Here is a 13,200-nt window from a genome sequence, read left to right on the forward strand (position 1 = left end):
TCAGCAATATTCCAGCTATATGACTGTGGTCTGTAAATAATCGAGTCTGGACCAGACAATCCAATGATTGACAACACGAGCATCGATCCACACAATTGGGATCGATGACATGCATCAACCAAATCAGCGAGTCTGACCACCCGATCCCGTTAGTCGCCTCTTACGATAAGCAAAGTCGCCTCTTACGACAAGCAGTATCGCCTTTTACGGCCTAATGTAGGAGAGAAGTTCCAAGTGATGAAGGTAGTATTACGTTTATGTTTGTTTGTTTGTTTGTTGCTTAACGCCGCACACAGCAATATTCCAGCTATATGCAGGCGGTCTGTACACAATCCAGCGATTGACATCGCAATAATCATAGTGGTCAGCTAGTGTCCTTTTGTGTCGTGCACGCTGTCAAATTAATCCCGTAATGAGATAGTCACATCGCCATCGGTCTTCAATTACTCTCTCCCAATCAAACAGAGAGCAAATGTCCTCCATCCTATCCATCAAACCTCTTGTCCACTTAACTCCTAAATGACCCGTTCAACTTACCTGCCATAGGAGGTCCGATGAACGTAGCCGCCCCTTGAAACAACAGCAGGAGACCGAAGGAGTTGGTCAAGTGGTCCAATCCCAAAAGGTCAACAAGGACGACAGAGGTCAAGGAAACGTAAACGCCTGTGGAAGAAATCATTATCAGTATGTTAAAAATAATCATATTTATAAATGGTAAAAATCAATGCATAACATTTCGTTTGTGCGAAAGATAGTGACGACCTCATATAGGCAAGTTCACGAAGCATTTAATTTTGAGTGAGTGAGTGAGTGAGTTGGGTTTAACGCCTCTTTTAACAGTATTCCAGTTATATCACGGCGTGTCAACTTAATGTGGAAGGAAAGCCCGAAGTGATGCAGGTCTCAGGCGTTTACTACTTCGGTGAAACCCACGAGCACGGGTATGGTGCTGACAAACCTAGAAACATAATTGGGTATAATCGGGATTCGAACCTGTAAAATATTCGGTTTTGTTTGATAAATTCTGATGGTAAACAGAAGTCGTTCATGTACTGTTATTAGTGGTTCGGAAAACGTTGTTACGTAAGGCACGTGCAATGCGTGCTCGGGCTTGGCTACCGATTGTCACTTGTCTTCTGATGAATAAACGAAGTGGGAAGTTAGCAGGTTGTCTCTTGGTTATTAACAGAACACTACACAACCCACAATCATAGGTTTCTGGCGTGCCCAAGGGAGGCAACCCTGCACAGCGAATCGCGGCGCCTTGGACGACCAGGCCACCCGTGCCCCAGTTGAGCCAGCGTGGTACCATATATGTTGAAAGATTTTAGTCATACAGGTAACTACGGTTATAACGAACACGCTTATAACGAACTAACGGATATAACGAACTAACTTTTTAGTCCCGACTATATGCTGTAGTTATGCTGTATATATGCTTATAACGAATTACGGTTATAACGAACTAAAATTAGTAGTCCCTTTGAGTTCGTTATAACCGTAGTTTACTGTAATTGATATTTATTTTGATGATATCCACTTATGGCATGATTGCCATGTACCAACGGATGGGATATACTTATATGTAAACGATTGTATGGTAGTGTATATTCTCCATGAAATTGAAGTATTGTGTTATCTGTTTGTAACTAGAATTCATATCTTCACATCACATATGTTTCCCTTTTTGCCATATAGAAATACGTTTGTATACCATCTGTCAGTCAAAATTCAGACCATTTCCACGAATCATTAAAAAAAGTAATGATTGTTTTTTTAACGCCGCACTCAGCAAAATTCCAGCTATATAACGACGGTCTGTGAATAATCGCGTCTGGACCAGACAATTCAGTGAATCGATCCACGCAATTGGGATGCGGTGACATGATTCAACCAAATCAGCGAGGCTGACCACCCGATCCCGTTAGTCGCCTCTTAGAAAAGACATAGTCGCCTTTTACGGCGGGATGCTGAAGACCTCTTCTACCCCGGATCTTCACGGGTCAATGAAATCCCGTTAAACCAGACACTACTGGCCCAACTAAGACGGGTTTCCGGTTTAACTGGGTATGTTCTAGTCTGAGGGGGATTCAGCAAGGTTAGGTCTTCAATGAACAGTGGTAGGGCCCCAAAATGGATAACATAACAACGAGGGCTCTAATCACGTCGACTGTTACATCTGATGGATGGTAATATTCGCAGAAAAATGAGACCAAATCTTTGGGAACGGGGAGTCTAGGGACCCTTGGAGCAGTTCCACGACTGTTAAGCTTCTTACTGTGCTAAAAATATCGTGATCGATGGACGGATATACCAGATTACACTGTACATCAAATATTGTCCAATTCTTCCACAATGAACCTTTGTCTTTAAGTCAATCGCGCTCAGACTGCCTTTGGCTTATGTGAGTTCTTAGTTCTCTCGAAGGTCCAGTCTATCATAGTCACTCATCTACCTCGGTCCGTGGCTCCCTCTGGAGATTGGTCTGCAATGCCTGGTACGTGTACCTCTTATCATCTTAACCCGTGTTTCTCATGCGATCCTGGCTCTACGTCAGTGTTTACTGTGATATCGACTACGCCAGTGTTTACTGTGTGATATAGACAACGTCAGTGTCTACCGTGTGATATAAACTCTACGTCAGTGTTAACGTGTGATATAGACACCACGTCAGTGTCTACCGTGTGATATAGACAACGTCAGTGTCTACCGTGAATTCGACTACGTCAGTGTTTACTGTGTGATATAGACAACGTCAGTGTCTACTGTGTGATATAGACAACGTCAGTGTCAGATATAGACAACGTCAGTGTCTGCCGTGATATCGACTACGTCAGTGTCTACCGTGTGATATAGACAACGTCAGTGTCTACCGTGATTTCGACTACGTCAGTGTTTACTGTGTGATATAGACGACGTCAGTGTCTACCGTGTGATAAAGACTACGTCAGTTTTTACCGTGTGATATAGACAACGTCTGTGTCTACCGTGTGATACAGACAACGTCAGTGTCTACTGTGTGATATAGACAACGTCAGTGTCAGATATAGACAACGTCAGTGTCTACCGTGATATCGACAACGTCAGTGTCTACTGTGTGATATAGACAACGTCAGTTTCAGATATAGACAACGTCAGTGTCTACCGTGTGATACAGCCAACGTCAGTGTCTACCGTGTGATACACACAACGTCAGTGTCAGTTATAGACAACGTCAGTGTCTTCCGTGTGATACAGACAACGTCAGTGTCTATCGTGTGATACAGACGTCAGTGTTTACTGTGTGATATAGACAACGTCAGTGTCTACCGTGTGATACAGACAACGTCAGTGTCTACCATGATTTCGACTACGTCAGTGTTTACTGTGTGATATAGACAACGTCTGTGTCAGATATAGACAACGTCAGTGTCTACCGTGAGATATAGACGTCAGTGTCTACCATGATTTCGACTACGTCAGTGTTTACTGTGTAATATAGACAACGTCAGTGTCAGATATAGACAACGTCGGTGTCTACCGTGTGATATAGACTACGTCAGTGTACCGTAATATAAACTCCACGTCAGTGTCTACGCGTGATATAGACTACGTCAGTGTTTACTGTGTGATATAGACAACGTCAGTGTCTGCCTCGTGTTATAGAATTGATCAGTTCGTTCTCTTATTTGATCCAAACCTGTCAATCCGAGTCTTCCACGTGATCACTCTTTGAAATGTGATACACTTTTGTTAAACATGACGACCAACAACCATTAACCAAACTAAAAGCAAGAAACTCACCAATGAAGACGCCGAAGCAAGCAGCATAGACAATCAGCAGCGGGTAGCTCCCTCCACAGAACGGACTCAACGCAGTAGCGACGCCGCAAATAGTCAGCGCGGTGTTGTAGAGCACAAGACGGTTAACGCCTTTCCGGTCCGACAGCCAGCCGAAGATGACCCTGCCGACAGTGTTGGCGATGCCGATAACAGACAGGAGGAAAGCAGCGTTGTGTGTCTCAACTCCAGCCTCTATGGCACGATCTGGGAGGTAGATGAACGGCATGTTGAATCCAATACTGGTGAAGAAATTTGAGATGGCGAACAGGAGAAACACAAGATTTTTCAGGAGGGAAAATGACAGCATTTCTTTCATGGCGTCGCGGAACTCAGGAGACGGCTTAAAGACACCGCAACATTTGCCGTCGTCGTCCACCGCTTCGGGAATGGAGGTGATGCTGGCGATGTAGATGTCATGATGGGAGCGATACATGGGGATGTTCTGCAAGCTTGCGCTGTAAAATATGTCCTTCCGGTATAGCAAACCGGAAGTTGCGCCTGCAGACGTCTGTCGGTGGTATCTATGGGGGTCAAGGTAATCGGGAGAACCGACAGGGGAAGCAGATTTCGCTCTTCCGTTTTGAACTCTGTGCAACGCGCCGTCGCTGCGAGCCAAATCGGCGATTTTCGGAGCTTCAATGGAGATTCCTTTGGTGTGGGCCAGCTCCCTGTTGCTGTTGAATATACGGTTCATTTCCATATCTCGTCCAGGAAGGTTCAACCTTTCGACATTTGGATTTGCCATGGGTGTTATGAGAGCCTCGCTTTCATCTTTGCCATTAACTTCTGTTTTACTTTCGTACTTCCGACTTTGTCTCTCTTCATTTTCTAAAATGTCTTTCGCCTCTTTTTCTAGTTTTTCCAGCAGTTCATCTGTCTTTTTGTTGTCTTTATTTTCAAGAGGCCTAAACAAGGCTCCACAAACAATGACATTTAAAATCAGTCCGGCTTGAATGAGAATCGTTCCTTTCCAGCCGAATTCGTCGATCAGCCATTTTGTAAAAGGTGCAAGAATAAACGTTCCGAATCCGGATCCACAAACCGCCAAACCGGTTGCAAAAGCTCTCTTCTTCTCAAAGTAGTTCGCCACGGAGACAATAGCTGGCAGATAGATGAGTCCAAAGCCAACTCCTGAAAAATTAATTAAAGTTACACATTTAGAGAAATTGAAAAATTCATAAAAAATGTAATTTTAATTTCAAATTATCTTTTTATGAAGAAATAGTCTATTGTCGCCTAAAAAAATTGTCCTGAAAATTAATTAAAGTTACACATTTTGAGAATTTGAAAACTTAATAAAAAATGTAATTTTAATTTCAAATCATGTTTTTTTTAGAAATAAACCTATTGTCGCCGGTGCTTTACTGCTGCTTTGAACAGTATTCCAGTTATATCACGGCGTTGTCAGCCTAGGAGGAAAGCCAAAAGTGATGCAGGTCTTTGAAATCCACATGCACGGTATGGGGCTTGCAAACCCATAAACATAATCGGGGCGAACTTGGATTCGAACCCACGATCATAGGAAACTCTGAACAGCGAATTGCTGCGCCTTAGACGACTGAGTGTGCCAAATTCATCTCATGTAATGAGAATACGTGGTCTTTGCAATCATAATAGATAAGACTTGGCTTAGTGTCTGATCATATTTAGGATTCATTGCAATACATGTCATAACGATGTAGGGGCACGGGTGGCCCAGTCGTCTAAGGCGCCGTGATTCGCTGTGCAGAGATGCGTCCCTTTGGCACGCCAGAATCCTATGATTGTGGGTTCGAATCCCGGTTTGCCCCGATTATGTTTCTAGGTTTGTCAGCACCATACCCCGTGCTCGTGGGTTTCACCGAAGTGGTAAACTTCGGGCTTTCCTCCCACATTAAGCTGACACACCGTGATATAACTGGAATAATGTTAAAAGCGGCGTTAAACCTAACTCACTCACTCACTCACTCACTCACTCAGGGTATTGCGGAGATTATGTCCTGGGCACTCGTCGGGTAATTTAGCGGCTATAATTCTGACGGAAAATGACGAAATACATCAGAATGCTTAGAGGTGAGGTGAAATTGGGTTTAACGTCGCGACGTGCATGCGCGCGTGTGTGTGGCTACTTGTACTAGTCCGGACTGATGTTGATTTATAGTGCTAGCTCACTGAGATACCATGCCGCAGTTTAACATGAATACCCCACTCAGATACAGTATACGGACTCCGAGCCGACCAGTCCTTGTTTTAGCCCCTTAATGCCGAGCGTCAGACAGGGTAATAACAAGTACCAGCTTTTAACGTCTTTTGGTATGACGCGGCCGGGGATCGAACTCCGGACCTTCCGCTCTCCGAGCGGACGCTCTACCACAAGACCACGGAGGCGGTCTCAGAATGCTTAGAAATGTGGACTGAAGGCAAAATGTCGAGTAATGGCCAAGGATAAATGAATTGGTCTTTCATTTCTATTTGTAAGAAGTCTATTTATTCAGTGTATTTACGTGCGATCTGATGTGTGAGTGTCTTGTCTCACGGCGTGATAGTTGGGTGTGAAAGGAAAGCGTGATCGTGTGCCACTTTGGTGAAATCAACGAGGTAAGACGCGAATGACTTGGCGAATCTAGGATTTCAGCTAACGAATCCTGAACAGAAAATATGTTATTCCTTTGGCCACTGGGTAAACTCCCTCCAGACACACGCACACACAGACACAGACACACACGCACACACACGCACACAGAGACACAGACACACAGACACACACACACGCACACACACACACACACAAACGCACGCACGCACGCAGGCAGGCACGCACGCACGCACACCGTTAACTTTTCTACTGAACACGTATTTGTTATTGGGGCAAGGTTGGGTTAGCGTTAAGACTGTAGTCGTTCTTACCTGACATGATGCCGAAGGTGAAGTAGAGGTAGTAGATGTTGGGAGCGAACAGAGACAAGATGAAGCCGATAGTCGCAATGATGGCGCCTGCGATGGTGACAGCACGGCATCCGTATCGGTTCGTCAGAGCACTAGCAATAGGACCTAAACAACAAATTATTATTTTTTATATACATTGATACAAAGAAATCAATTGCACTTTAGTTTTTATACCGATGGAATAAACTTAGGGAAGGTGTACAAATATTGCTGAATTACATTTTCAACCGTGTTAAAAAATGCATAATATCAACGACACACACCCGTTATTGCAAAAGGACCAACATTTGCGGAGACGGTGCCTTGGCATCTTTTGAAAAAAAAAAAAAAAAAAAAAAAAATTCAGATGAAGCTAAAAAGTATGCCCCGTGTTTTAAAATAACGCACAAAAAATGTCAGTTGTACATTCTGGAAATCCTGATAAAAATGTGATAAAAATAATTAGATTGTTCGTCCCTAAGAGGACATATGAGTGCATTACAGGCAAGCCACGTATCTATAACGCCAGGTTACAACGTGAAGAGATGCCGACCTATGCACGTACCACTTGTCCCCATTCTTGCGTCAGTAAGAGCAAAGACAACACAACTCGGCACGAGATTAGTATGTGAGGCTGTCATAATTAAAGGGCAATTTGCTATAAATTTTGAACAAAGGTTTCGGGCCGTTATTATCGTTGTTAAACGCCGCAATCAGCAATATTCAAGCTGTATGACGGCGGTCTGTAAATAACCGCGTCTGGACCAGACAATCCAGTGATTGACTTCAAGAGCATCGATCCACGCAATTGGGATACGATGACATGCATCAACCAAGTCAGCGGGCCTGACCATCCGATCCCGTTCGTCGGCTCTTACGACAAGCATAGTCGCCTGTTACTGCAAGCATGGGTTGCTGAAGACCTATTCTAACCCGGATTTCATGGGGCCGACCGTTCTTACCGGAGGTGATATATACGTTTGTCTGCCAAGTAGAACACCCAGGAGGCTTAAGGGCATTAGGATGAGGTTAAACGGGGTGAACGTCGTGTTCAAGGTTATAGTACTAATATAGCGTCGTGCATGCAAGTATGTGTGTGTGTGTGTGTGTGTGTGTATGTGTATGTGTGTATGTGTGTGTGTTGCAGGTTGTCTTAGCCCGGACGGTTTTATAGTGCTAGCCCACTGAGATACAATGCCGCAGTTTAAGCATAGTTTTTGAGAGACATATCTATCAGGCATTGTCAATTTCAACATTATAAAAATAGCTTTATGTAGATGTGCAATGTTGCATTTAGCATAGTTTTGAGAGACATATCTATCAGGCATTGTCAATTTCAACATTATAAAAATAGCTTTATGTAGATGTGCACTGTAGCATTTAGCATAGGTTTTGAAAGGCATACAATCAGCTGCAGTCATTGTTAATTTCAACATATTTAATAATTGCTTTTATATACACGTAATATATAAGCTTCGTCTTTGAGAGGCATGTTTATCAATCATTGTCAATTTCACCATATACGCTATCGACACGACCTAGACACGTGTACTTACCCACGGTGTAAGTGACAGCGGGGACGAGGGATCCAACCCAGGCCGTCTCCCCCTTCCCTCCTTTGAAATAATCCAGGAATTCCACAAAAAACACCCCGAACGAATACACAATCCCATCAGCGATGACGTGAATCAAGAACGATGAGAGCACCACCATCCACCCCCAGCCTCCGTCGGGAGGGACGGGGAGGGACGCTGCAGCTTCCGTATCCATCTTGGCGTTCCCCTGGATTTCCCCCGTATTTTCCTGGTGTCGACCTTTACCCATGAACCCTCCTGGTGAGTACCGTTACCGCACGTGCTTCCCACGAGTGACCACTGGATCACGTCATGTGCGTCGACTGGACGAATAGCAGCCTGGCACGAACGCTCTGGAATCGTAACAGGTGGCAATGTAATATCGGTGACAGGAATCTATTAGTTCGGAATTGTCACGTACATGCATGTACGCTCCTGTCAAGGTCACATGTAAATTATCAAGAGATTACCGTAGTAATAATATCGGAATTTTACTACCACGTTACGATTTACGGTTACAATATTCAAATGCAACGGTAAACATATGAACGTATTAAGCTGCCGCAGTTGATTAATTCGTCACAAAAAAACACATCCTTTATAGTCATCATTAAGTCACGTGACTGCATGCTCTTCGGTATTGGTCGTTTCGAAAAACAAATGAATTCGAACCCCAGGCATTTACTATGAAAACAATTCAGGATTAAGATGTCGGAAGTTTATTACTGCAGTTAGTAAGTTCAGGTGCGAGAGGCAATGACAATCTGTTCGTACCTGCAGGGAACAAGCTAAATAGACCCTTAATGCGTCAGGAACCGGTCGGATAATCTTGGATTAGATGCCCCCTACGATCCGATCGAATTAGCATCGGTTTTGCTTGTCCGTCAACCTTCTAAATGTACACAGCTGTGAACCTCGCGGGGGGTATAGACAAAGACTGCAATGATGAAAGATTGTTCAGGTGACAACGGGTGTTGGTGAGAGCGATGAGAGCACAGATATCAATGTCATACAAATGATATCAGCTCTGTGGGATATCAACCTCTGTGGGTGCGCTCAGACGGGTGGCGATTTAGCCTGCGCTGTCTTCATGTCGCTGATTCATGGGTTCTGAAAACAGGAATATCAAATAGTTAGATATGTACCTGGCAGATCCACTAAAACATTAAGGCAGCCAGCCATCTTTACTAATATATAATATTTGAAGGCCACAAGGATTAAATCTTCAGTTTCTTATTTTTATAGGGAGGCTAAGTTCGGTAAATGCGTGAGTACTGACATGTTTGATTTATTTTGATTCAATTTTCTGAGGGCGGGATAGACTAACATCTAGTCTCTGAAATGAACGTATCGTACAGAAAAAACCAGTTGTTCAGTTATCTTAATAAAAATATAATAAAAGGGAGCCCAGTGACTCTCTTCATTTTCATACTGCAGTAATCTAGACTTGCCAAACATTATAGACTTGCATGGGCTGTATTTGATATATATTTGTCTCAGGGTCTGTAAGACAGACTAAGGGCGGGACTTCGAGTTCTGTTAGTTTGTGGAGTTTGTTTTTCGTTTACTGCTTAAAACAAAGGTGCAGCCTAACACCTGTTTACCAAACATTTTTTACAAAACACCATCATAACCAGCGAACAATTAAAGTTTTTTTAAAAAACAACAAAAACACTGAGGCAACTTATTTTTGAGCGGTAACTTCTGAACAAATTCTCCCCCTAACCCCTCGCGAATATCAAATTGTCAATCGTTTATTATGTAAACTGTTGGGCAAATAAAGTATACACTTAAAAATTAGATTTGACCAACAAATTACAAACGTTATCAAACGCTACTTGGCTTAAAACAGTCCCCCAAACACTGCAAACCTTAGGTCCAAAACACAACAATGGTACCCCAATCACCATCGATTAACCATTTCTTGTTTGTTTCATTTTAGCCATCATCAAACATGGGTGTATACTCTTTTCGCCCCGCAGTTTACACCATTCTAGAATTAACGTTTACCCCGAGGAGCAGAGACCGCCTCCGTGGTCTAATGGTACAGCGTCCGCCCGGAGAGCGGAAGGTCCGGGGTTTGATCCCCAGCCGCGTCATACCAAAAGACGTTAAAAGATGGTACTTGTTGTTACCCTGTCTGGCGCTCGGCATTAAGGAACTAAAACAAGGACTGGTCGGCTCGGAGTCAGTTTACTATGTCTAAGTGGGGTATTCATGTTAAACTGCGGCATGGTATCTCAGTGTGCTAGCGCTATAAATCGGCATTAGTCCGGACTAGTACAAGCAGCCACACACACACATACATGTGCATGCACGTCGCTATAAAGGTGCAATAATCTTGGACGCGACGTTAAACCCCATTTCACCTCACCTCACCGAGGAGCAGACATTTTAATATACTCGAGGGTAGGTGGGCGGGGGGTAGGGGAGTATTGCTTGTTGGCCTTTATGTCCCTGTTTCAAGGCATATATATAATATTTTCTTCTCTGGGTGGAGGAGGTGAACAAAGTTTTCTTCACAAAGTATCTTTTTCGCCATTTTCCGGGACATTTGTACATAGAAAACGTCAGAGAGCAGAGTTCTTATCTCGATTATCAACCGAAATAGATAAAGGGTAAAATGGCGGTTAAAATTATATGAATGGATCACTGGAAATCAATTATGACACCAGGTGTTCGCAAAGGTACGCATGACCTGTCCTACTGGTAGAACCCGTCACTCAGTCAATTTGCATAAAACAGTATGTGTTTGAATGTCAAGGCCAAACCCCAGAATACCAATTGACCTTCAACTACCCCCACTCACAGTCTCAAGTTCAAGGACACTGATCACACCCCGGAACTTGTTGAGAAACCAGGCACAAGATGTGCCGTGTTAGACAAGGAGCGGTTATGTTTCTGTTTCTATTATTAATATGCTGACCACTTCAATCATTAACATAAGGTCTAACCACCAAATTGAACTTTGAACGCCCTCGATGAGTAACCAAGCATTGTGTGTACGAGGTCATTAAGGATGCTGTTACGAACAGAGACGCTGTAGCGTACATTATACATGATATGTTAGAGTGTGGCGATGAGTCAGGTTTCCTGCGCATAGGTCATCATCGCCTTTCCGTGCTGTAGTCGATTCACCCCAACACACTTAACAATAACTGACTTGTTTAGTCTCAAAGGCCAGGGACCCGTTCCACAAAGCGATCTTAGCGCTACGACTGTCGTAAGTCAGTGTTAAAGAATGGGAGTTACGACCGACTTAGCGCTACGATCGCTTTGTGGAACGGGGCCCAGGCCAGGAAATGTTTATTAATGTTTGTTTGTTTGTTTGTTATAACAAACAAACAAACATGTCCCCGGATGTCTTACATTTAGAAATAAGTAGGTCTAAAGCTGTCAGCTGATTTGGCCGAAGCCTTTGCCATTTGATTACTATGAAGATGCTCAGTCAGGGTAGCTGTAACATTGTCAATAGTGGAAGCCCAACTACCAACAAAAAACTGTTGCGTGGTTCTTGGGACTCTGGGATTCCTAACACGCACAACCTCAGACTTATCACCGTTAATAACAGTATCATTAGTTTCACACCAGTTCAATATTTGTAGCAATTTGTTCAAATCATTTTCGGATTCTGCACAAAAAATAATATCATCAGCATACGCTAAGGCGGAAATAACGGTACTAATTTTGGAATCTGTGTGTGTGTGTGTGTGTGTGTGTGTGTGTGTGTGTGTGTGTGTGAGTTGGATTTAACGCCGCTCTTAACGGTATTCCAGTTATATCACGGCGTGTCAGCTTAATGTTGGAGGAAAGCCCAAAGTGATGCATGTCTCAGACGTTTACCACTTCGGTGAAACCCACGAGCACGGGTATGGTGCTGACAAACCTAGAAACATAATCGGGGCGAACCGGGATTCGAACCCACAATCATGGGTTTCTTGCGTGCCGAAGGGACGCAGCTCTGCACAGCGAATCGCGGCGCCTTAGACCACAAGGCCACCTGGGCCACCAGTGCCCCTCTTGGAAACAGTCATAACATTCAGCATTTATGAGTGAGTGAGTGAGTATTGTTTTACGCCGCTTTTAGCAACATTCCAGCAATATCACGGCGGAGGACACCAGAAATGGGCTTCACACATTGTACCCATGTCGGGAATCGAACCCGGGTCTTCGGCGTAACGAGCGAACGCTTTAACTACCAGGCTACCCGACCGCCCCCCCATTTATACAGGAGATAAACATTATAGGAGACAAAAAACACCTTTGCTTCAAACCACGATTAATAGCAAGCCAGCATATAAACATATCACATACTCTCACACAACATTTAACATATATATTTCTGTCACAGACACTGGTCACAAGACAAGCCAACCTGTCCCCGAATGTCACGTGACATTGTTATGCGTCAACACGTGGCATTGTCCCTGCATTAATGACCTTTGTGTCATCACGTGACTTGTGATGCATGTGTCAGTCATTGTTGCGCCTTCTTGCTGTATACTTGATACGAGGGTAAGGTTTCCCAATTCATTACGAAACAATGAACAATAGTTATTGCCATTCTATTAATGGGTTGCTTTTTGTTTAACGCCGCACCCAGTAGTACTGTATTCCAGCCGCATGACGGTGGTCTTTAAATAATCAAGTCTAGACAAGAAAATCAAGTGATTGATATTATGAACATCGAGCTATGAAATTGGGATACGATGACATGCATCAACCGAGTCAGCGAGCCTGACCACCCGATCCCGTTAGACGCCTATTTACAAGCATGGGTTTCTGAAGACCTATTTTAACCTGGATCTTCACGGGTGGCAATTTTATGAGAACAGTTATGTTCAAATGAGTGATTAAGGTACAACATTACATTTCCACTGGACACAGTTAGTGGCAAATG

At 43.7% G+C, this 13,200-nt stretch overlaps 1 protein-coding gene across 4 annotated transcripts in view; it reads right to left on the reverse strand.

Annotated features, from left to right (window-relative positions):
- The window catches only part of LOC124150032 (monocarboxylate transporter 12-like), a 73,200-nt gene that overhangs the window by 2,595 nt on the left and 57,405 nt on the right, over positions 1–13,200 (reverse strand). For all 4 annotated transcript variants that reach the window (XM_046521907.2, XM_046521903.2, XM_046521905.2 and 1 more), the window contains 5 exons: positions 9,075–9,410; positions 8,283–8,653; positions 6,709–6,852; positions 3,784–4,953; positions 538–663 (listed from right to left, as the gene is read on the reverse strand). In XM_046521907.2, coding sequence (XP_046377863.1) covers positions 538–663; positions 3,784–4,953; positions 6,709–6,852; positions 8,283–8,550 — 1,708 coding nt within the window. In that variant the 5' untranslated portion in view covers positions 8,551–8,653; positions 9,075–9,410. The remainder of the gene's footprint in view (positions 1–537; positions 664–3,783; positions 4,954–6,708; positions 6,853–8,282; positions 8,654–9,074; positions 9,411–13,200) is intronic.

The sequence above is a fragment of the Haliotis rufescens genome, unplaced genomic scaffold, assembly GCF_023055435.1.
Source record: "Haliotis rufescens isolate VD_foot unplaced genomic scaffold, xgHalRufe1.0.p SCAF_25, whole genome shotgun sequence".
NCBI classification, from domain to species: domain Eukaryota; kingdom Metazoa; phylum Mollusca; class Gastropoda; order Lepetellida; family Haliotidae; genus Haliotis; species Haliotis rufescens.